The 25,994-nt window shown below is 34.5% G+C and overlaps 1 protein-coding gene across 4 annotated transcripts in view; it reads left to right on the top strand.

Moving 5' to 3' along the window:
• The window catches only part of ADGRB3 (adhesion G protein-coupled receptor B3), a 696,748-nt gene that overhangs the window by 386,283 nt on the left and 284,471 nt on the right, over positions 1-25,994 (top strand). For all 4 annotated transcript variants that reach the window (XM_045803249.2, XM_087856973.1, XM_087856972.1 and 1 more), the window contains 3 exons: positions 216-365; positions 1,213-1,288; positions 14,404-14,506. In XM_045803249.2, the coding sequence (XP_045659205.1) occupies positions 216-365; positions 1,213-1,288; positions 14,404-14,506 (329 nt within the window). The remainder of the gene's footprint in view (positions 1-215; positions 366-1,212; positions 1,289-14,403; positions 14,507-25,994) is intronic.

Below are 25,994 nucleotides of genomic sequence, written 5' to 3'. Positions count from 1 at the left end.
TTCTTCTAGAAAGCAACAGAAATCTGGGTTGATAGGTAAAAGAATTGGCAATCTTCATGAAAATTGTCTAATAATAAGATATAAGTGTGTTTTCTGGATCTGATAAATATAATTTTAGCTCAAAATTTTATTTTGAATATATTTCAAAGTTTAATTTGGTCAATTTTGATTACACTGAAAGATCTTAGTTAACATTATTACTTCTTTCTTAATAGTGGCTAGCATTCAGAGGCTTCCTGCAGCCTCTGTTCTAACAGACATCAACTTCCCAATGAAAGGACGGAAGGGAATGGTTGACTGGGCAAGAAACTCAGAAGACAGGGTAGTCATTCCAAAAAGCATCTTTACTCCTGTGTCATCAAAAGGTAAATATGTGAAATAATTTGAGCTTTGAACAAAACATTTCTAGTAAGATCGTTTCATAGTACACTAGATATAAATCTGCTTGTGTCAAACAACTTAGTAACAGTCTACAATCATGATTCTAAACTAATTTTGTAAATAACAAAAACTGACATTTGGTCTTTAAATCTGAATTTAATGGAGGAAAGGATCTATTAAAATGGTAAAAAAAAAAAATACAAGTGCAAATTCTAGACCTGAGCTTGGCATGGTTAAGTTTCAGGATTGACAGTTTTATCTCAGTGGAAAGCATGTGGTATAATATTTTAATTTTAGTGTGGAAACATGTTGCATTTCCACAGTCGTTTTTTATTTCTTCCTCACTTTTGCTTTGGTTTGTAGATATTATTTTGGTGTCTAAAAGCAAATTTAAGAAAAAATTCAGTTTTAAGAACATCTTCAGCAACCTCTAAAATTAGTGGCTACTTTTGACAGCGACATCTGAGACTTGCTTTTTACCTTGGAGATTTGACCTTCTAGCTTAGAGCTCCAAAAGAAAATTGTCTGTCTTTCCCCATATCATTGGGAATTGAAACTCCTTAGCTGCAACTACAGTAGCCTCCTGTCTCAGCCTGGTGAAGGAAGGTTACTTCAGATGACACAAAAGCACTGGGAACTCATCTTTTTAAGTTACCATTACTATGTATGGTGTGTGGGCAAATCTGCCCCATGCATGGTTATGTAGGCGTTTCTTCTACTCATCTTTGCATCAGCACGTACTGGAATCCCCTTGTAATGAACAGAGTAAAGTTGTAGAAGACAGTATTTTTCTTGTCGTTTCACTAATACTTTTAATTTCATTTTTTCTAGAAGTAGATGAATCGTTGGTATTTGTTCTTGGAGCAGTCCTGTACAAAAACTTAGATCTAATTTTGCCCACTTTGAGGTAAGCGATGAAGTAATAAGCTGTTATAATCTTTGTAAATTATTCCAAAAATGTGATTATAGCTCATTCTATGAAAATAGTCAAACAAGCTTTGTTAATACAAAGGGCTTTTTCTTAAATTAAATAGAAAATACCCATTTAATGAACAGCTTATTAGCATATTATGCACTTCAAAACAACTAGAAAAGACAATTTTGGTCTCTGATTATACCCCTGCAATTCTTTTGTAACTAATCATGACTTGCCTTAAGACTGAGGGAAAAAAAAATTAAGGAAAAAAAAACCCCTCAAGTCTCTGTAGTAGAATGGGTTGTTTTAAAATTAATCTGTCTTCTCTCTTTACTTGCACTTAATGGTACTGTTCATCAACATCACATGAAATTAGAGGAGTGCCATGATGACTGGGAATGCATGCTTTGTTCTTCATTTGCACAAGATCTCAATTTGCCTCTAAATAAATATTCAATTATAGCTACATTAAGAAAAAATGCTGTTGTTAAATTAGAGGACTATTTTTGGAAGAAATCCATTGATTTCTTTCCTCCCAGACATAAAGAGAAACCATTACACATAGTAAAGTGTATGTTCTACGAACATTAATTTATTTGCTCTATTGTCTTAACTACTTTACTTGATCTCACAGAAAACATCATTCACACCTACTCGGGTAGAGATGCTATCACTCATGATGACCTGTTTCCTCCACCCCGTCTCCTTCTGGATGACTGAGACCAAGTTTTTTTTTGGTTTTTGTTTTAGTTAAACACAGCCACATTTGCAGGGAGCTCTTACTCACACCCTTATGAATAAAGCTTCAAGTCTTTAGGGAGGAAAGACTGTGAATGATGTGTACGGTTATACCAGGAGCATAACAAATAGTCTCATAAATAAACACAATTAGAGTTCAGTCCAGCCGAAAAAAGGCCTTGCAAGGAAGCAACTAAGTTTTCAGCAGCAGCAGTGACTAGTCCTGATTCTTTGGATGAAATCTTTCCATGTGCAGCAAATTATTAATACAGTCGGTAAATCTCCAGCTGTAATGCAGGTTCTCCTTCAATCAAAGAGACAACTATGGGAAGTTGAGTTTTCTTTAACTCCCTTCTTCTCTGGATGGAATTTGGGCTTTCTGAATTTGAATCGGTCTGTGTTCGCTTTTGTTCTACCAATAACAGATTTTCAAAACTAATGAGTTTACTACCAAATTTTCCACTGGCTTTGTTAAAACACATTGGTGTGCACAATTACAGATAAAATGGATTTATACTTACACTGCCTCTAACTTTGTGTATGATGTTCATTTGAAAAGAAATGTGCTCAAGTTAAATGTACCCAGATACTCAAAGTTAGACCCTTATTTCCATAGGGGGTTCATTTGTATGAAGCTAGTCTTTCAAGAACTCTAGACTAGACACTAACTTAAAATCAGAGGACTTGGGTTTTAATTTTAATTTCACATAACAAGAAATTAATAAACTTGTCCAGTCACTCAGAAATTGTCTGCCTTCAGTTCAACTTTAAAATATAAGCACCAAATAAAATAAACACATTGATGTGCATTATTCACCCTATTTGCTGCTGAGGGATATAGTGAATGCAAACAAAATACTCAACATAAAAGGCTTTAGACTGTGAATTAGTTTTTCTCCTGCACGTCTAACAAAGTTGCATTATGATTAATCTTGTTTTGCATCATACCACAGAACTCACTCACACAACTGAAGCCAGGCCATTCCATGTTTCATAAATTTAGTTAAGGGAATTGAAAATTTACTTAGGGTAGACTAATGGGCATGTTGTGAATGATTTAATGGATAAAGCAGGGCATAGTCCAGAGCAGTGGCTCCCCTAATACCACCTGTGACACAAACAGATTCAAATCTGGGGGCAAGTTATTGACGTTTTTTATATGTATATTGTGGGGTTGCACTCAAAGGTTCTTTCCAACTTCAAAAATTCCTTGTCTTTATTGCAGTAAAATCGTAGAATTGTGCAGTTCTGATGTATTCTTTAGCTTAAAGTCCTTAACAACCTATATGTAAGAATTATGAATATGTATACCCACTCACACTTTTTATGTATAAAGTAATTAGGTAAATGACTATAGGAAAACAATATTCACTTTTAGACTGGAAATAATGACAATGGAATGCTCAGGATGAAATGTTTGTTTAGGTACTATTTCAAAGGTGAAATATTAGCATTTACAACACATTTCCTTTTATTTTATACAGTAAAATAATGTAACGGAGCATTCTCAGGCTTGTTTTTTTTTTTTTTCTTCTCCTTTTCAAAAAACTATTCCAGAAAGTTGAGTTAGTAACCATACCAATGATAGATCTGCTAAATAAGAATAAGCCTTTTAAAGGACAAGGGTGATGTCTTTGTTTTAGTCACTGAACAAATATTTACTAAGTAGCAACCTGGCTAACCTTACTGTCTGAATTTTTTTAATCTTCTCTACTGTCGAAACTCTAGAACAGTACTTAAAAAATAGTAAAGGTCCAAGAAATGTTTCCTGGAATAAGTAATTGTCTTATCTGATAGAATATTCCACATAAGACATTTTTAAAATAATAAAGTACACATGCCATACACATGCCATACAAATATGTTAGGAACAGAGGAATAAAATACATATATCTTGTTGTTTTACTTATAAATCGACTATGTGAATTGAACCCAGTAAGAAAGGGAATATCTTCCAATTCAACATGAAAAAATACACAAATTTGCTCTTTATGTTTAGTTATTTACCAAATTTTCATGACACATTTTCCTGAGTGATCATTTTACTAATTGTCTGTTGAAACTATTGGAGCCAAGTTTCCCATACACTGAATAATGTTAGGCTTGCTGTTAAGTTTCCAGAAATTTTTTATTTTGATATAATCATTTTCAAAACAATACTTTGCATAATTTCTCTCATGGGGACTAGGAAGGAGAACTTGATGTAATGTTTTGAATAGATATGATTTAGAAATTCCCCATCATACATAGGCAGAAATAACTTTGCATGTTGACTCTTTTATTTAGAGATTTCTTCTCTTGCCCTAATATGCATTCAGCTATTCTTCGAGCGGCAATTTTTGTTTTGCTGTTTGATTGTCTTCCCTTTTACAATTAAGTAGATCAGATTGCCCCTTCAACTGAAGGAATGTGCTCTACTTAAGTCCAAACTAAATATGTGCTGCTCTCAGCCTTCCACTTTTGTCCTTCTTAGAATAGTTTTTGATAGTCAAAAAGGATAGAACCAGGATATTAGTGCTGCAAGGTCCTTTAAAGGTTAGTACCATCTAGAATTCTAATTTTTCACATGAGAAACTGACCTCCTTATTAGTTCCATGACCTACCCAAGATTGTGTGTCCAGCAGGTGACTGAGTTCTAATCCAACTCAAGTCTTCTCTGCCCAAACCAGGACACTTTCCCTGCCTTGCTGCCTCTGTGAGGCTAGTATCGGTTCCTTTGAGCAGTACAAACTGTGCACTTTGATATCAGTGTGAATACATATTGCTCTTATGCAGAAAATCTTCTAAAGTCAAGGAGGAGGTGACCGTGTATGAACAAACTCAAGGATACTTGGGGGTCAACTTGGTGGCCCCAACCCAGACTATTGACATCAAGGTGTGAGGCTGTCACTCTTCCCAGCTCCTCATGACCATTTTTGGAATGAAGTCTGACCAGCAGAGGCCAGAGGGTCTTTTGGAAGAGGCGAGGCCACCCACACACATCACCCACTCAAGTCAAGAAAGTAACAACCACTCACAGCCTGACAAGCTCCCAAACCGCGGTCAAGCATTTTTTTTTTTTAACTGTAATAACCTTTTAGTAGGACAATTTGGCAATATCCAGAGGCTTTAAAAATGCCTTGTCATTGATGCAGCCACTTCTAGGAATTTATGGTACAGAAATTATCTCTAAGGAAAAAAAAGAAAAGTGTACCCAATCATACACTCAAGCTAGCGTTTAAGAAACGGTTGTAAACAGTCCATTTTCTGACTCATTTAAGTCAGATTCCAGTTTTATAGGAAATCACAATACTTTTGAGTATAGGAGCAATGTGTAGTTTTCCTTTAGGACATGTGGAAGATATAGCTCTGTTAAAAAAAAAGAGCATTTTAATGTAGCTATTAACATTCGCGACATTGTAAAGGATCTAATTAAAATTATATGCAAATTCCACTATAGTATTAAAATGCCAGGAAAAATACAGATGAATAAAAAGCAACAATGTTCTCATAAGCCAGTAGTCATTTGAAAATTATCTTTCGAAAAGGAGAAAAAAAGTTTCAATAATGCAAAACCACACGAATTTGCTGTCAGGTGCACCAACCTAATAAAGATAAATGACGTGAATTTTTTTCATATTTAGCAAATGGAACTCATTTGAGTTCGTATATTTAGGAATTAAAAGCAAATGGGAAAAGCAATTGAACTAAATTATATTAGAAATAATCAAAAAATGAAAAATTAATTACTTTTAAACCCATACATTCTGAAGGCAATCAACCTGAAATTGTTGAGTTCTCTTAAGAGCACCTGTTCTTCAGTTTCAGGACCTGAACAAACCTTGGATCTTGCTTCTTCATTCTGAGTTTTCAATGACATATTGCAGTTTTGTGATATTCTGTATCTTTTTATAGTATCCTATTGTGAGGACACTAGAAATTAAAATTATCTATGGGAATAGCAAGTTTGCATGAGTAATATTACAAAATATTATTATGCATTCAGTATATTATTTACAAAAATCTGAGTTTTATTTGGCTATACCTTTTGAAAGTGAATTTAAATCCCTGATCGCTTAGCTTCTTTGTAGTTTTAGGTGTTATCCCTTAGTAAACCTGCCTTGAAATTCTGATTAGTTTTAAAGCTCAAAATTAGCCCAATCCTACTTTTTAGCAGCCATCAGCTGATTTTAGTTTTAAAAGCATATATATTTAATTTAATCATTTTGATGAAGTCCCAGTTCCTAGAATATATGAAATCATCTATTTTGTTTTGGTTTTATTTAAACTGGAGAGCTTGTTTGAAATTATGAAAACTAATTCTAAAAATGGAAAGAGGCTACAGTAATTTTAATAATTTTTATTAAACCATTAACATCTTTTTACTGTACCTTGTCTGGTTATCCTTTATTTGCACAATAAGTTCCACAATCCTCTCCACTGATGTTTATTTGTAACACTGCAGTGCATTTTCTTTAATGTGATAAAAAACCCATAACATGAAATTTACCCATCTTAAGATGCACAGAATAGTAGTGTTAACCATATGCATCTTATCGTGCAACAAATCTCTAGAGCTTTTTTGTCTTGCAAAATTGAAACTGTATACTCTTTGAACAACAACATCCTTTTTTTCTACCTCCTCCCAACTTCTGGAGTCTTCCTGTTTCTAAAATTTTGACTACTTTAGGTACCTTATAGGAGTGAAATCATGCATTACTTGTTTTGTTTTTGTTTTGTTTTGTTTTGTGTGTGTGTGTGTGTGTGTGTGTGTGTGTGTGTGACTGGTTTCACTTAGCATAATGTTTTCAATGTTCATCTTTGTTGGAGCATGCAGCAGAATTTTCTTCTTTTTTAAGGGTGCATAATATTCCATGGTCGGTATATACCATATTTTCTTTATGATCTATCAATAAATATTTAGGATGCTTCCACCTCTTGGCTATTATGAATAGTGCTGCAATAAACAAGGGTGTGTAAATATCTCTTTGAGATTATGTTTTCAGGTCTTTTGGATGTATATCCAAAAGTGGGATTTCCTCATCATATGCTAATTATATTTTTGATTTTTTGAAGAATCTCCATGCTGTTTTCCATAGCACTTTTACATTCCCACCAACAGTGCATAAGGCTTCCAATTTCTCCATAACAATGCCAACACTTGTTATTTTCTGTTTTTTTAGTTGTTTTGTTTTGTTTTGTTTGTTCAGATAGTAGCCATCCTAATAGGTATGAAATACCTCATTGTGGTTTTGATTTGCATTTCCCTGATAATTAGTGATGTTGAGCATGTTTTCATATATTTGTTGGCCATCTCTATGTCATGTTTGGAGAGATGTCTAAGTCTTTTGCCCTTTTTTGTAATCCTATTGTTTGTTTTTGTTGTTGAGTTTTAGGATTTCTTTATATATTCTCAATATTAACCCTTTGACAGATATATGGCTTATAAATATTCTTTCTTCTCCCATAGATTGCCTTTTCATTCTATTGCTTGTTTACTGCACAGAAGTTTTTAAGTTTGATGTAGTATCATTTATCTGGTTTAGCTTTTGTTGCCTATACTTTTGGTATCATATCAAAGCAGTCATCACCAGATTCAATGTCATGAAGCTTTTTCCCTGTTTTCTTCTAAGAGTTTTATAGTTTCAAGTCTTATGTTTAGATCGTTAATCTATTTGAGATAATTTTGTTATATGGCAGAACGTAAGGATCTAACTCTATTCTTTTGCATGTGGATGTCCAGTTTTCCCAGCATCATTTGTTGAACAGATTATCTTTTCCCCATTGTGTGTAGCCCCGGCACCATTGTCAAAGATAATTTGAGTCTATATGAGAGGGTTAATTTCTGTGCTTTCTATTCTATTCAGTTGGTTTATGTGTCTATCACTTGTCTTTATTCCAGTACCATACTGTTTTGGCTTCCTGTAGCTTTGTAATATGTTTTGAAATAAGGAAACACGAGGCCTCTAGCTTTGTCATACTTGGTGAAGATTGTTTTGACTATTCAGAGTTTTTTGACAATCCATATGAATTTCAGGATTTTTTTTCTTTTTGTGTAAAAAAAAATGTCATTGGGATTTTTGATAGGAATTGCAGTGATCCTTAGATTGCTTTGGGTAGTGCCAACATTTTAACAATATTGTCTTCAAATTCATGAACATGGGACATCATCCCATTTATTTATGTCTTCTTTGGTTTCCGTCAGCAAGATTTTTTGTTTGGTTTCAGCTTAAAAGTCTTTCACTTCCTTATGTTCATTCCTAAGTATTTTATTCTTTTTGATTCTATTACAAATAGATGTGTTTCTTTAATTTACTTTTTGGATTGTTTGTTAGTGTATAGAAAAGCAACTGATTTTTGAGTGTAAATGTTGTATCCTGTAACTTTGCTGAATTTGTTTATTAGTTCTTTTTTTTTTAAGAATTTATCTATTTATTTGACAGAGAGAGAGGCAGCGAGAGAGGGAACACAAGCAGGGGGAGTGGGAGAGGGAGAAGCAGGCTTCACGCTGAGCAGGGAGTCTGATGAGGGGCTCAATCCCAGAACGCTGGGATCATGACCTGAGCCAAAGGCAGACGCTTAACGACTGAGCCACCCAGGTGCCCCTGTTTATTAGTTCTGACAGGGTTTTTTGTGGAATCTTTAGGGTTTTCTTCATATAAGATCATTTCACCTTGAACAGGGGTAATTTTGCTTCTTCCTTTCCCATTTGGTTGCCTTATATTTCTCTTTCTTACCTAATTGCTTTGATTAGGAATGCAATACTATGTAGAATAGAAGTGGCAATAGATGGCATCCTTGCCTTGTTCCTGATCTAACAGTGAACACTTTCAGTTTTTCACCATTGAGTATAATGTTGGCTGTGGGTTTTTCATACATGGTCTTTACTATGTTGAGATACATTCCCTCTATGCCTAATTTGATGAGAGTTTTTATCCTGAAAAAATGATTTTTTTCAAACTGAGGGCCTCAGAGGGGAGGGGTATGGGGGAATGGGATAGACCGGTGATGGGTAGTAAGGAGGGCACGTATTGCATGGTGCACTGGGTGTTATACGCAACTAATGAATCATCGAGCTTTACATCAGAAACCGGGGATGTACTGTATGGTGACTAACATAATATAATAAAAAATCATTAAAAAATTTAAAAAAAAAGAAAAAAATGATTTTTTTTCAAATGTTGTTTCTGCATCAATTGAAATGATCACATTACTTTTGTCCTCCATTCTGTTAATGTGGTATATTACCTTGATTTTCATATGTTGAACCATCCTTGCATCCCAGAAATAATTCCCACTTGATCATGTTGTATGATATTTTTAATGTGTTGTTGAATTTAATTTGCTAGTATTTTGTTTGGATTTTTTTTTTTTTTTGCATCACTCTTCATCAGGAATATTGGCCTATAGTTTTCATTTCTTGTATCTTTTTCTGATTTTGGTAGGAGGGTCTCATAAAGTGAGTTTGGAAGTATGTCCTCCTCTTCAATGTTTTGGAAAGGTTTGAGAAGAATTGATGTTAATTCTTCTTTACATGTTTGATGGAATTATTCCAGTGAAGCCATCTCTTTTTGGGCTTTTCTTTGTTGGGAGGTTTTGATTACAGATTCAATCTCTACTAGTTATAGGTCTGTTACATTTTTTAATTTCTTCATGAATCTTAGTCTTCGCAGCTTTTATGTTTATAGGAATTTCTTTTAAATTATCCAGTTCATTGGCATGTAATTGTTTATAGTTGTTTCTTGTAATCCTTTTTATTTCTGTGGCATTAGTTGTAATGTCTCCTCTCTTTATTTTTGGTTTTTGTTATTTTAGTTTTCTCTTTTTTACTAGTTAGTCTAGTTAAGAGTTGGTCAATTTTGTTGATTTTTTTTCAAACAACTAACTCTTATTTTGGTTGATATTTTCTATTGTTTTTCTATTCCCTATTTGTTTCTGCTTTAATCTTTATTGTTCTTTCTGCTAACTTTGATTTTAGTTTATTGTTGTTTTTTTCTAGTTCTGTGAAATAAAATTAGGTTGTTGACTTGAGATCTTTCTTCTTTTTAAATAGAAGCATTTACCCCTATATATTTCTGTCTTAGTCTTTTGCTGTATCCCATTAGTTTCGATATATTGTGTTTTCATCATCATTTGTCTCAAGATCTTTTTAGTTTCTCTTGTGATCTGTCCTTTGGTCCATTGATTGTTCAAGAGTGTTTTATTTAATTTCCTAATATTTGTGAATTTTCCAGTTTTTTTTCTTTTTTGCCTTCAACTTCTAGTTTCATTCCACTGTGGTCAGAAAAGATACTAAGTATGATTTCAATCATCTTAAATTTGTTAAGACTCTTTTTGTGGCATCACCCATGATTTATCCTGGAGAATACTCTATATGCACTTGGGAATAACATATATTCTGCTGTTGTTGGATAGGGTGTTCTTTATATGTCTGTTAGATCCAACTGATCTGTAGTGTTGTTCATGTCCTCTGTTTCTTAGTGATCTATTATCTGATTGATTTATCCATTATGAAAGTGGGGTATTGAATTGAAATCTGCTATTTTTGTGTTGCTGTCTGTTTTTCCCTTTCATTCTGTCAACACTTGCTTCAAATATTTGGGTGCTCTGCTGTTAGATATGTATATGTTTATAACTGTTATATCTCCCTAACAAATTGGCCCTTTTGTCAGTATATAATGTTCTTCTTTGTCTCTTATTTTGGTTTTTGACTTAAAGTCTATTTTGTCCATTACAAATATGGCCATCTCTGCTTTCTTTTGGTTACCATTTGTATGGCCATCATTTTCCATCTTTCATGTTCAGCCTGTGTATGTCCTTATACCTGAAGTGAGTCTCTGGTAAACAGCTACATTCCATTTCGTAGTCACTTTTTTACTCTCTTTAAGATATGGTTAATGTACACTAAGTGCCTTAAGCCTTTGTAATAATTTTGAATAACTTGGGTGTCCTTTGAATGAATAACTCTACACATTTTTAAATGTTTTATCCAAACCAACTAGCACAAATCTCAAGAACAGAAAAGAACTTTATTATTTTAGTCATGAAATCCATTTGGCTATAAGATTTGCTTTCCTTGCAGTGAATATAAATGTGTATCCAGCCAGGAAGCATTAGTAGATCACAAAGCCTGACATGGCACATAAGGAGCCAGCTACCCACTTATGCAAATTAGAATAAATTGATAGAATAAATTAAAGATAATTTCACACACTGTACACTTTTTAAAAAGGGACCCACTGCGTAATGTAAATTTGCTTATTTTTCCTTCATCAAGCATTTTAATACCATGATAATGGCATTACATTTTAACCCAGCTTGGTCAAAAGTTTGATATTTTTGCTTACTATGTGTTTATTTAATATGATATTTAAACATGTGTTAGCACTAAAATGTGCAAAGCATAATGCAAATGAGGATATATAAATGCTAGATAGAAATCTTGCCCTCATTGAACTTATAATCATGTGGAAGGAGACATAAGTATTAATGGATGTTGTGGTAGAGATAGTAACATATTAGTAGGACAAGGGGAGGGAGCGTAGTACATGAATGTGATGAGAACATCCATCTGCATAATTATACTGGCATGCATCCTGTCCCAGCTGAATTTTAAATAAGTTCACACACACACGCACATACACACACACAGAGCAAAAGTCATAAGGTGGGCTCTGTCTTCTAGGGGTCATCTCCACAAGCCCAGTTGAGAAGCTGATAAACCTGACACAGAGTAACATACCCTACAGAAGACTGCTCATCTTAGCTACTTTGCTTTCTATACCCCAGTTTCCCAGGGTCAAAATTCCCACATGCCCAGACACACAAAGAGAGCTTCATAAATATCTTGACAAAATTATAAATTCCTGTTTGGAGTACTCACATCTGTATTTTCTGGTAAATGATCCACTTACACAACTTTAAAATAATGCAAAATATCTGTATACCATCAAATTTAACTAACATTTATTAATTAAAATTAGCAGTTGAGTTAAATTAACATTGGGTTTATTTATAGCAGAGAAATGGGATTATAAATAGAACCGGCAATAAAAAGGCAAAATGAATTGTAGTGACATGTAAATATTTTTGTTTCAAGGTAACCAAACCAGAACTCAAACATAAACAGGCTAATTTGGAAAAGGAGCTTGCATCTGTGTGCTCAGGACTGTTCTCTGGGAGAACCCGCCATAATTTTTTTGGTGGTGACAGACAAACATTTTCTCCAACCCCAAGTTATATACACCTTGTCATTCTCTGAGAATCCTGTCATATCTGCTAATATAATTAGCTGCCCAGTATCATCTCACAGCTTTGTTAATTCCATCTGTTCTCACCTGATCCCCCCTAGAGAAATAGGGAACAATAAATTTGCAAAGGGAACTTGGCATTTAGAGCTTAACTTCATATCACTCTCAATGCAACTGACCTTCAATTAGTATTAAATGAAATAAAGGACAGTTAACCAGCCCTCTCTGGGGTTTGCAGCTACCTTCCCCTAAGAAATATAAGTCAAATTTATACCTTGTTGCTCTTTACTTTTTACTGTTAGTCTAGATACCATGAAGCTTCCTGAGTGTTTAAGAATTTGTTATTTGACATTACTGATACATGAGAGATGGGCTAAAAAATGTTATCCAACTCAAAATATGTTTATAGTTCCTCTATTACTAAATACAGTAAATTCCTCACGGCGGCAGAGTTATCATTTTTTTCTGGTGAAATATCACAGTAAAGACCATCCCATTAGAGAAAAGATTTGCACAAAGAATGTGAGGTTCAACGTTGTTCTACATTATTAGAATTATATGATTTTGATGGTACAGCCATTTTGGGAAACAGTATGGCATTTACTCATAAGATTAAACATGCTTTTACTACATGATCAAGCAATTCCACTCCTAGGTATTTACCCAAAACATATGAAAGCACATGTCTATGTAGCAAGTTTGTATGCCAATTATTCATAATAGCCAAATATGAATAGTACTATTCATCAAAGCTAAAAATCAGAAGTAACCCACAGGTTGCTTACTTAATTGATGAGTAGGTCACAAACTGTGTTATAGCCATATCATGGAATAATAGTCACCTATAAAGAGAAACAAAATGGTGAATCTCAGAAACATTATGCTAAGTGAATTAAGTCAAACACGAAGGTCTTTGTACCGTACGATTCTATTTAAATGAAATTCTAGAAAAGGCATGATTATAGAGGTAACATGTTCATTGTTGGCTGGAACCTTGGGAGCAGGAGGGGATCAGATGCACAGAGCACAAGGAAAGTGTTCAAGGTGAGGGGATCGGCTATCCATCTTGATTTGGTGGTGCTTGCATGGTACTGACAATTATAAAAGCATCAAACTGCCCACTTAAAATTGGTGAATTTTATTACCTATAAATAATGCTTTAAGCAACAAAAAGAGAGAGAAAAGTTAAATGACTTCATCTTTGATACCTGTTACAGATTCCCCAGAATAGTACGTGTTCTATGGAGGAACATGCTCTGTTTTGTTTCAAAGCAAAAAGAAAGGATGGAAGAAATATATATAGCTAAAAGTATAATAAACCTTTGAATGTCTAAATAAGAGGTGATATGTGGCATTTTATACATGTTGGATAAAAACCTGTATGTACAAGAAAGAGTTGGTTCTGTTTTATATGTTTATGTTTATGGATAATTTTTTGTAGCTTGTAAATATATTTAAAACTTCTTTGTGAGTGAACTGTAATTGGTGAGATATTTTAAATGTATTCCTTACGTGGAGCATATTGAGATAAAGCAGCAGCCTGTAAGTCTGTATGGCTGAAATGAATGATAGTGATTAGCAACAGCATTTACTTATATTTAAACTCTGCTTGCTTTCATGCTAAACCACATTCCAATTATTCATCTTAATGAATTTTGAGATAGTCTAAAAAACGCCAAGATAGCACTCTACAAGAAGAATATTTGGTCTCCTGGAGAACAAAACCGTTAAGTCCACCTTGAGATAAATGGATTATATTCATTTAAAGATTGCCTGAAGGTGTGAATTCACAATCCATCTCTCTTGTAGGTGAATCAGATTTAAGTAATCGAAAGCTTGTCAGTGCTGCTGCTTTTTCATCTTCCTTGCATCTAAAATGCTAACAGTCAGCAATAGCTTTCTCCCCTTCAAAGTTTTCTAGTTCCAAATAGGGTTTGTTTATAAGAAGAAATAACTGTAACTTTCCATAAGTACTACTTTAGTATCATGCTTTAAATCTGTTTGCCCAATGTTTGTCTGCTTTCCTTAAGATATGTTGGGATATATTTATTTAACATGCATTCCAACATGTACTGAGCAGTAGGAATTTATACATGTCATTGATCCTTTCTCCTTTTAATCATAATTACTGTGTTTCAGAAATTACACTGTTGTCAATTCCAAAATCATCGTGGTCACAATAAGGCCTGAACCCAAAACAACTGATTCGTTCCTGGAGATAGAACTTGCTCATTTGGCTAATGTAAGTATCATCCACGTGGCATTGAGTTGGTTATAGAATTTACCTTTAAACAAAGGTTAACAGTCAGTCATTTGATTAGATAAGAACACATTTTTCTAGACTTTTAAGAGTTGTAAATGAAGTAGTTTGTTATGAAGATATATATTATATGGAAACACAATGCCAGGAGATGCCCAGTGATGTGCATACATTTTTGATAACTCTGTACTCTGGTGACTATATAGTTTGAAACACTGTTTTTACCAAGTTTTATAAAAATTCAGAATTTTGTTTTTAAAAAAATGCCAGATTATCCTATGCTTTTGTCCGTAATGAAACTCCCTTCAGTTTATCCAAGATAGTAATGATTAGATTGTTTATCTATATACACATCTTTATTGGACTCTGAGCCAAGCAATGGGGGAGACCAAGATGAGTAAGAATCTGTCTCAACATGGAAGACTGCCAAGTAAATACATAGGTTTAAGATGCTTACAGCAATAGAAATTATAAACATAATACAAAGGAGAGTAATTAACTTCAGTGTACCCCAGAGTAGAAGAATGGGTGGGATGCATTTGAAAGTGCTAGGTCAAGGATTAGAGAAGTCTTCTTAAAACTACCTGGGTACTCCAGTAATCCAGATCTAGACCTCTTGTTCTAGAATGACAAGAACCCTTTCTTGAATCCATCCAACTGCAACTGAAACTCTTTAAATCTTGTTCTGTCCTTCTGTAGAAATTAAAAATTCTACTTCTACTTTACACATTCACTTTAAATGCTTCAATCATTGATGAGTAGGGACAAGGAAAGTGATTCCTATTAAGGCTCTCCTGATTATACTTTGATACTCCCTGTATTAAAGTGAACCACTCTCATGCGTTGCATATACACAGTTGTTTTTCTTTTAAATTCCTTGCAAAGTTTCTGTGAAGCTGACCTTTACATACAAATAAGCACAGAGTGTCATTTTCCCAAATCGATAAACTTAATGAATGACACAACAGAATTTATACCCCCATCCTTTGGTTTACAAAACCTATGTATTCTCTCCTATTTTACAATTTCTGGCTTCCAAAAAGAAAATCAATCTTGGTTTTATAAAAAATGACAATTATCTTCCCTGTGAACCACTTTTTACTAAGATGCTCTGGCTTCCTAGATTGTTTAATGAAAATCACAAATCTCTTAGTAATGACTTTTAAACATCACAACTAATACTTAAACTGTTAGGTCTTTTTCAGCTTTTGCCAAAATGTGACCATACCGGTTCTATTTAATTTCAAGAATGTGTTTTATTTCTATAAAATCTACCTCCTTTATGCTAAGAATAATCTCATCTCTACCTAATCTCATCACTGCACTGAACACTGGGAATTCCTTTAACACTGCTTTTGAGTAAGAAGTTATTTTTTTGTAGGTTCAAAATCTGTTTAAAAAATATTTATTTACTTATGTGTTTGTTTTTATTGTTTGTTATGGTAATGTCTACCAGTTACAAGCATTGGTGAAAAATAGAAAGAGATACTAGGTCCCTGAAAAAAAAAAAAAAAGTCAGAATTAATATCATGTTTCTTATGGAGAAAACTTGTAAGTGAACATCGACAATACTTTCCTAAGTAAAGTCACTATTGAGAATTTAAAGAACATATTAATTAAATGACAAATTTTTATAAGTTAAAGAATGAGTAACCTCAAAAATAGTGTTGACAAAACAGTCTCACTAATGTTAATTCAGTAAAACGATTTGAAGTGAACAGATTTAAGCTTTGAGTTGAACTTCCCTTCTGGGGGGATATTCTGTCAGCCAATTTACAAAGGAGATAAAACATGTACAGAAAGTAAATTACTTTTTACCTATGAAAACCAGAGTATCATCAATACATTTTATTAAGCACCAGCTAGACACTTGGAGTTACAGGTAAAGTCAGAATATAAGAATGGTGAGATAATTATCACAAGTCACTTAGAACTAACTCTGTCTTTCAATATTTTGAGTGAATGAGTTGACCAAATTTTCTAAACAATACAATCTCTGCTCTAGAAGACCTCCACTTAAAAGAATATAGACAAATCTGTTGAAAGGGGGTCTGAGGGAGAAGGAGAGGAAGAAGAAAAGCTTATGCTGGAGAAGAAAATGCTGCCAAGTGTTCTCACTCACTTCTACTCTCCCCCTGCTTGCAGTGCCCAGCTGCCCTCAGAGGCCAGCCCAATTAACAGCTGCGCCATGGAGCCTCTCTGGGTGATGGGATCCCTCATTTCTCCCCTTTATTTTATAAATACCTTTAACACTTCCTCCATACAATACATATAGTCCTTCTTGCTCTCCTGTTTTGAATTTCTAATGCTTGTTGTATTTATACTTATCACCCAAATCAGAGTTTGTAAAATACTATACTACTCACTGAGGGAAGGGATATGTAACTGATTTGTTGAGTATCCTAGTATTTATTACCAGTTATATTATAAAAATATGCTTTATATATTGAGTTTAGCTTATTTCCATTGAAGAGATCATCAAAGAGCCTATAGTGAAATATAATGGCCTTCTCTAAAATGTGAAAAAAAGATACATCTTAAACGTGAAAATAGAAATTGATTAGAACAAGCTGAAATTTTATTATAACTGTATATATAATCACTGTTTTTGTCTTCAAAACTGAACTATTTTAGATATATTTCTAATGTCAAGTCTACTTTCACCTATTTTCTTTATATCAAAAGTATGTGCCACACTTTCCTGAGCTCAGAAAACAATAATGACTTGCAAATTATATCTATTTCATATACCATGTAGAAAAAAAATGAAGAATGAGAATAGTTATAGTGAGACTAGGGAAAAGCCTGTTAACATTTCCTAAACGAAATGTGTTCTTTTAAAAAGCTTTTTAACAAATAGCATTTAAAGTATGTTAAATATAATAGGGCCCTTGGGAACTGGTAGGAATAGGTAGTAGAATATGGAACCCTGAAATTCCAAATTGTGTTTAGCAAAGCCAATTGCAGTTTTACCCAGCACATAAATCATTAATGACTAAGATGTTATTCTCAGTTCAGGTTTGGAGGGCTTATGGCTTTATGGTGATGACCTATAGAGTCGGGGTCTATAGTCCTTAGTACTTAGGCATAGCAACTGCCTGCTTTTAAAAATATATCAAATTTGCTTTCCCAGAAAAAGAATTTTATTTTTCATGTTACTTAAGGTTTCTTCAGTGTGACATTTATGGTTATCAATATTGTTAGATTATCTAAGGAGTAAGGAAAGTTACTAATTTTATTGAAAATAATTATTGGGTCCTAAATAAGTATAGTAGAATGACCTTATATGCACACACACACACACACACACACACACGCACACACACACACACGCATGCACACACACACACACACACACACACACACACACACTCGCATTAGGATGACTTGGATCTGACAGATCTGAGCCTGCTATGACTTTCGAAGGTGCATAACCTCTCCATCCTTAAAGATGAGTTAGAAGAATAAGAAAATAAATACATTTTAGTTAGCTCATGCTCTATCAACTTTGTTAGCCTGAAAATGCATTCTTTTCCAAATTTAGGAATATTTTTATGTAGTTCCATTTCTAGTGGAAAGACTGATTGGACTATGCTGGCCTGCAGTCTCTGCAGTCTTGCCTTTCTTCTTCTTTCTTCCTCTGAGTAATGACTCCGGTGGTCTAGGTAACAGGATACTGCTGTCTTTCGGCATTGAAAAAAAATCACAAAGTTTATTTGTAGTTCTCAGATTGGTCGTGTTCACAAAAAATCTCATGGGAATTTGGGCTTGTAGGTTTTGTTTTCTTTGCCATATTTGCTTGCATACTAACAGGATCAAGCTAACAAATGAAGGAGTTTGTGTTTATGTGTATAAACTAAAATTAATCATGAGCCATGGCCTTTGTAAATCATAGCTGAAAACACAATGGAAGACTATAATGAATATGCTTGTTACCATTAGATAAGCATGAGAAACAATGAAGAGATTTCAACACTCATCAGTGGGTATTTTGTTGAATATCAAAGACTGATAATAACCTAAGGAATTAAAAATCACTTGGCAAAGCATGAGGAAGTTCAGTCTATGCATCTATAATTTCTACGAAGGGGTGTTTGTATCCCTTTACTTTTTGAATTACTTTTCTACCCTAGCTTTTGTCCATTTAAAAGAGGTTTCTGATTTTTTTCCCCCTGCTTAAAGCTCTTGGTATTATGGAAGAGTATTGAAATGCTAACTAGACAAGCAGATTGATGGCTCTGGCATTGGCAGAAATTGAGATAGAACTTGTTCCCTTGCTACAGTTTGTTTTGTTTTTTTTTGTTTGTTTGTTTTTTGGTTATATCCTAAATTCCTCAGTTTGAGTAAGCAACCTTCCCACTTACATTCCGAATTCAGTTTATTTTGATTCATAATACCTAGTTAACATTTTTCAAAAAGATTTTAGAATAATTATGCTATTTTTGGAGCAGCGATCAGCCAACTTTTTCAGTTAGGAGTCATATAGCAAATATTTTTAGACATGTGAGCCATAATGGCCTCTGTCCCATGTACTCAGTTCTGCTGTTGGAGCATGAAAGCAGCCAGACAATATATAAACAAATGGGTGTGGCTCTGCAATGAAATTTTAGTTACAAAAATAGGTGGCCAGAATTGGATTCCAGGGTATAGAGTTAGTCAACCCCTACATGATGCACAGATTCATGCTCCCCCTTCCTGCAAAATGCCCATGTCCTACTGTCCAGAACCTGATGTGTTACATGTCAAAAGGGACTTTGCAGATGTGATTAAGGGTAAGGACATTGAGATGGGGAAATTATCTTGGATTATCTGGGTAGGTCCAATATAATCACCAGAACCATTAAAAGTGGATAGCTTTTCCCTACAGCTTTGGTCAGAAATACAACAGAATAGGGGCGCCTGGGTGGCGCAGTTGTTAAGCGTCTGCCTTTGGCTCAGGGCGTGATCCCAGCATTCTGGGATCGAGCCCCACATCAGGCTCCTTCCTAGGAGCGGGCTTCTTCCTCTCCCACTCCCCCTGCTTGTGTTCCCTCTCTTGCTGGCTGTCTCTGTCAAATAAATAAAATCTTTAAAAAAAAAAAAAAAGAAATACAACAGAATAAAGACTCAACTACCATTGCTAACTTTGACAATGGAGGAAGAGAACCACAAGCAAGGGGTATAGGCAGCCTCTAAAAGCTGAAAACCAGGAAGGAAATATGGACCTCAGTCCTACAACTTCAAGGAACTGCATTTTGCTGAAACCTCAATGAGCCTGAATATGGATTAATCCTTAGATCCTCCAGAAAGTAGTATAATCCTGCTGATACTTTGATTTCAGCCTTGTGAATCTCTTGAGCAAGAGATCCAGCTGAGCTCACCAGACTTCTGACCTACAGAAACTGTGAGATAATAAATTTATGTTATTCTATGCTGCTGTTTATGGTAATCTGTTACAGCAGCAGTAGAAAACTAATAACCCTGCATTGGAACATTGCAAAATTAATTTTAGATTATGAAGATAATATATATATAAACATTAACAGTGCCATTTTGAATCAAACATAATACAATAGTGATGATATATTATTCAATAAGAATTAATTAGCAACTAGAGATTAAATTTTGTCCTGCTGATTATCGTACCAGCACTTTAGGAACCTGATTAAAGGAATCACTAGACAATGAGAATGGCCATAGTGAAGTGGTCGTGAGATGTCAGGAAAAATCAGAGGATGTCACAAGACAGCACCACCTTGGCAACGACAGGAAGGGCCTTGTGGAACCAGGTGCTGGACATCAGGGGCAGCTCTGGCATTTGTAGATATGTTGTGCTTTTGAAGCAATTTAGTAAAACTTCTCTGCGGCAGCTGATAGACTGGAACAGAGCAAACCACTGTTGCCCTTGCCTCTGCTACAATCCCATAAAAGCATTATTAAGATACATTATAATATCCCCTTAGCTGTAAAAGGAAAAGATTTAAGCTGTATGTTTTATCTATACGAAATCTAGTTATTTAACTATTTTTATTAAAGCTATTTGCCACTCCAACTCATAGGAAATACTTGGGGAGTTTCTTCCCCTAGGAAACCCATGTATTTGTTGGGAGGTGCATCAGACTCCTGTGCAGACATTGTTGGAAATGATGTAACCATATAATCATATATGGGTAAGACACTCTAAGACAGCTATGTGGAGGCAATGATTTTCTTTGAAGAACACACGTACAAATAATTCCTGATAGTGGTTCGGCTTTTTACTATTTCCCATATGTCAAATAGGCATTATTCATTGGGAAATAATGTACCTTCAGGTTAGTGATATATCTCAGAAATTAGAGAAGCAAGCTGTTATCACATCCACAAAAATAGTGTCATCTGGTTAATGTGGGCTAATGAGTAACCACATAGCAGAAGCTGAATTAAATATACGCTGTTTCTTTATGTTCCAATTAAGTAGCTGCCAACTCCCCAAGAAGACCTATGCAACATGGGTGGGACTCATCCTGATAAAACAATATTCTGCATTTTTCACTTCAGTGGTCTCTATATCAGCTTGCGTTAGTGAAAGTCAGCTCCTTCTTCTCCATACTGACTGGTTCTCATTGTGATGCTTTCTACGGAACCCTCGTAAATCTATCCAAAAATTACTTTGTATCCACTCTCCTATTAAGTAAGAACACAGTATTGAAGTTTTAATGATGCTCTTTAGACTTCAGGTATATGTCAGCTACGTTTTCAAAATAAAAAGAGAAAGAAAGAAAAGAAAGAGAGAAGTGTTAGAACCAGATTTAGTTGTTTTTAAGTATCATTTAAAAATATGAAAATATGGAAAAATGCTTACCATAATCTTGAAAAAGGATTTGGAGAACATTCAACAGATCATTTTCTGTTCTTGAGTTTCATACACCTTTTTCAACTGAATCATACCCTTGGGTGGTATATTACACCTTCAGGGACTATGAAGCCATTTATATGTTAAAAGAAGTTCTCTTACTGATCAGCTTTTAGTGACCTTTCATAGATTTGACTATGGAAAAATTTACATCCACAAGATCTTACCTCCCCTAGCATGCATTCCTTAGACTTTTTTAAATGTCTTTTCTCAAGTAGTATTAAAATTATACGCAAGATATAACATAATCTTTTGTGGGTCAGGTTAATCATTTTGGAAATGTTTTCAAGAAATTCCCAAAATCTATTTGTGCAGTTATATAATAACCACAATTAAGCTTTAGTTGGGAAAGAAAGGGAACATAAGCTTAGCAAAACCCAGGTATTTTTAATACAATGCCTTTATGTCTAAAATTTTGAAAATTAAAGAGAGACAGTGAAGTGTCCATTGAACAATCTTCCTCCCATCTACATTCAAGAAATCAACGTGCAATGCACTAGAAGATGTGACAGAGAGAGTCATCCTGGAACATCTGAGTCAGAAAATTGGAAATGTTGATATAGTTATGATGAAGTCCCTGCCCTTCTTCATGCCCTTAGATCCTTCGTCTGTTTGCTTGCTTTGCCTCTATAGACAAGAGGATATATTGTCTTAAGAGGACTATGAAAGGTACAAAACTTCCAGACCTGGAAGTTGCTATGGCATATGAGCACTAGGCATTTGAAAGTTTGAAGAAAAACAAGGTAAAGAAACATATAATTTCTGTTGTGTGTCTCTTGAGCAGTTTTTCTTCAGATTTAATGTAGATAGAAATGGTTGGGTGGCGGCAGAAATAATTAAAATGCACATTCCTAGGTATAGCCCCAATCTCAAAATTTGTGGAGCCAAGGACTCTACATTTTTAATAAGCACCCCAGTTGATTCTAGGGTAGGTCCAGCTAAAACCATTGGAAAGCACTAAGATAAGAAGAGTGTAATAAGGATAGCATGTGGATTGAATTTATTCAGAACTGAATAACACCAAGGGAAAATTAGAGAAACTTGGTCTTCATTCATTTTTATTGTGACTTTACTCTTATCTTTTATGTGATCAACTTCCTTCAGATCTCTGCTCAAATATCATCTTATTGGTGAAGGCTTCCCAGTATGTAAAATTACAACTCATTCACTTCCAAGTCTTTCCTGTCATCGTGATTTACTTATCAGAGCACAGATTACCATCCAGCATATTATATATTTATGTGTCTATGTTATTTGTCTCTCTGCCTGCTCCCTTCACTATAGTTAAGTCTATGAAGCAAGAATTTTGTTTTGTTCACTGCTGTATCCTCAGTTCTTCAAAGGGTACCTGGAATGTAATAGGTGTTTACTAAGTGATTTTTTTGTATGAATGACTAAATGAAATTTACCATAGTGAGAGTAATTTACCATAGGGAGATGTATTTAGAGTATTCTGTAGGGGAAAAAAATGACTTGGAAGAGAGTTTTGAAAGAAGAAAAGGAATTCACTTATGAATGTCATTCAGGAATCACTGAGATCTAGAACTAGAAAGGATGTCCAAATTCCCTAGTCTATAAAATTAAGAAAAAAGAAAAGAAAAAAGAAAAGAAAAGAAAAAAGTTATGCAGGCCAAAGGAAAAGAGAGAACCACCCATAGAAATACATTGACAAAACCAGTGATGTATTACACTGTTAAATAGGTATATTGGTGTTGATGTGGAAACAGGAGAGAAGTAAAAGTAAAAAACAGTGAAGACTATTATAGACACTTGAAAGTGGTGCGTTAAACAACTAAGGCAATGAAGAAATTTGGGTCATAGTTCATTTTTTAAATGCTTTAAAATAGGGTGAGTAGAAATATTTAACTTGAGTTCAACTGTTCTATTTTGAATGGGGTCGAGAGAGACAGTTTTTTGTTGTTGTTTGTTTCTTTGTTCGCTTGTTTTACCAAAAGTGTGTTTTTGAAGAATAGAGTATCCTTTCCAAAAGTTTTCAATACATGCAGTTTTAATATTGTAAGTGTCGATGAGATTGACAGCTTTGTAAATGAATTTTCTTAAGCACACTTGTCTCATTTCGTTGAGAATTGTTTGCTTCCTTAGTTTAACGCATTTCTTAAATCTGCTTCTGTAGGCTGGTGCATAGCTCACCTACTTTCCTCTTGCCCCTGTCCTTAGGTTTTGTTACTTTGTTGGGCTCACCATTTCCTGTTATCGATTTCCTGTAAATTCCTCATAGCAGATCTCGTAGCAAGGTACCTTTGAGAAAAGTACCGAAAAATTATAACAAATATTTTACAAGTGGTTTCCCAGCAGAACGTTTTAGCCAGTTTTTTTTTTTTTTCCATGTTTAGGATTCATTCATCATTGATGTTTGCTTTATGTTTCCCATTGCACATTCTTTTTCCTTAAACAACTGGTCTATCCAGATACTAAGATTCCTCTAATTTGTTTACTTTGCTTATTTTTCTAAACTTCAAATGTTTTAAATAATTGACCTCAGCTCACATACCTACATGTTGGTAACTGCGCTAGAATGAACACCCACAGAGGGGTGTCTGTCTGTTGTGTGGGTTCCAGAATGTCTAGTGAAACCCAAGATTGAATGGTACATTTTGGAGCCTATGATAATTCTCATGTGGATGCTTTTTAAATTTTCACAAGGACATGAAGAGAGAGAAGTATGAGATAAGATCCAAGAGATGAGGGGTGAAGAAGGTAGAAATAAAGCTAAGGTTAACAATGGCACGTAGAATAAGTAGAGTAGAGTAAGCCCGTCTCACCTTTATACTTTCATCCGAAAGTAGAAATCAGGGGATTAAAAAGGAAAGAGATATCCAAAAAATTAAGGTCATATTCTATCTCTTTTATAATATTATTTTTTGTTGTAACCTGTTATGAACTCTAAATATGAAATATTAATCCTATACTCAGTATCCTATATTGGTTTATATAGAAATTTAACTTCAGCTCATACATTACAAAAAGAAGTAAACTAGATTCAGAAGAACTATTATCTCAGGTTCTTTACCCATAATTAATTTCTATATTCATGAAATATATACTGCCATACCCCTCACTGTGATATTTCAAGGATAATGTATTTTCTATAAAGTGTTCTGAGGTCTTTTGAACAAATCTGATAAAATATAGTATAGCTTTATGATGCAATGTTATAGCTATGCTAAGGATTTCTTGAAAAGTCACAGATTGAATTGAAAATTTCAGCTAAAACCAGATAGGATCTCATGGGACAGAGGAAGAAAACTATTTGAAAAAAAAAAAAAAAAAAAAGGAAAAGAAAACAATTTGACCATTCGCTTCTGTGACCCTCCTCAGATCTATGCCTCATGTAGAACCACATTAAGACCCACTTACTTCACGAAACTTGATCTAACACAAGCCATGATGCCCCTCATGGGCAGTATGTTATGACTAGGGACACTTATAAAAACATGTCTCCTTGTTGTTATATAAATAATCCATACGTGTGTTCCTCATCAACTTCCTTAAGACTATAACCTTTTTTCAGGGAAGGAGCGTTTTTATGCTCTAAGAGCATAGTTATAAGTATGAGCATTTGACAAGAAGAAAGATACCTTGGATAAGTGGTCTTTGAGGGATTTTTGGTAATGGAGTTAAAATATTGGAGTTAGTCAAATGTCCTAATTAAAATGAAAAATAAAATTTGGGTGGATTTTTTAATGTTTATTTTTAGCGAAATTCTTGAACAGATCCAGCAAACAGCACTTAGAAAGGCAACATTTCACAAAGAACCTTCCTAGACTTTTAAAAGAGGTCATTTTGCCAGATATACCTCAGTGATTATCTACTAAGACAAGACGAGGGGTGGTGGCTGGGTGGCTGTCACAGAGGGAGCATGTCCACCTATGGAACAGAGCCAGTAGCCTGTTTCGGGATTGTAACTTTTATCTGCCTTGGCCTAGTCATCATTTTTATTAATGACTTAGTTGGATGAGGACATAGATACCATGTTTGTTTCTTAATCCTGTAGTGTTTAAAAAAATTTTGAATCGATAGTGAATGTGTGGGATGTCAAAATCAGGATTCAAAAAGTCTCTCCTAGGAGACTTCAGTGTATGAGTAACAAAGCTGAGAAAGAGACTCCCAAAAGATCTGATGCAGTCTTAGCTTGCATTGTTAGGAATATGGCACCTACAGGGGAGGGGCAATGGCACCACTTCGTTCTGCACAGGTAGGACACATACGGATGGTTTCCTTCAACACACCTGAAAAGTGGTGCTCCAGGAAATGACTGATGTAGAGAATGAGAGAACTTGAAACCAACAGAGTATGTTTCATAAAGAAGAGGACTCTTCAGGTAGAATAGCATGTGTAGATACCTAAAGATACCATGTAAAGGAAGAATTATTAGGCTAGTTTCAAAAGGGCAAAATAAGGCCCAATGAATGTAACAGATAGACAGAAAGAAAACACCCAGACGATTAGTACTCTTTAAAACAGAGATCATGTCCCATGATAATGGAAACTTCATGGTGTCATCCTGAGGGTCAGGGTGGCCGCTCATACATATAATTATTGAACTGAATAAAAATTTGGCACTTTTTTTTAACA

Source organism: Ursus americanus, chromosome 29 (genome assembly GCF_024610735.1).
Source record: "Ursus americanus isolate L20-20 chromosome 29, mUrsAme1.1.p, whole genome shotgun sequence".
In the NCBI taxonomy this organism is placed as follows: Eukaryota; Metazoa; Chordata; class Mammalia; order Carnivora; family Ursidae; genus Ursus; species Ursus americanus.
Note: the sequence above shows the minus strand (reverse complement) of the source record. Positions and strands in the feature narration are given on the sequence as shown.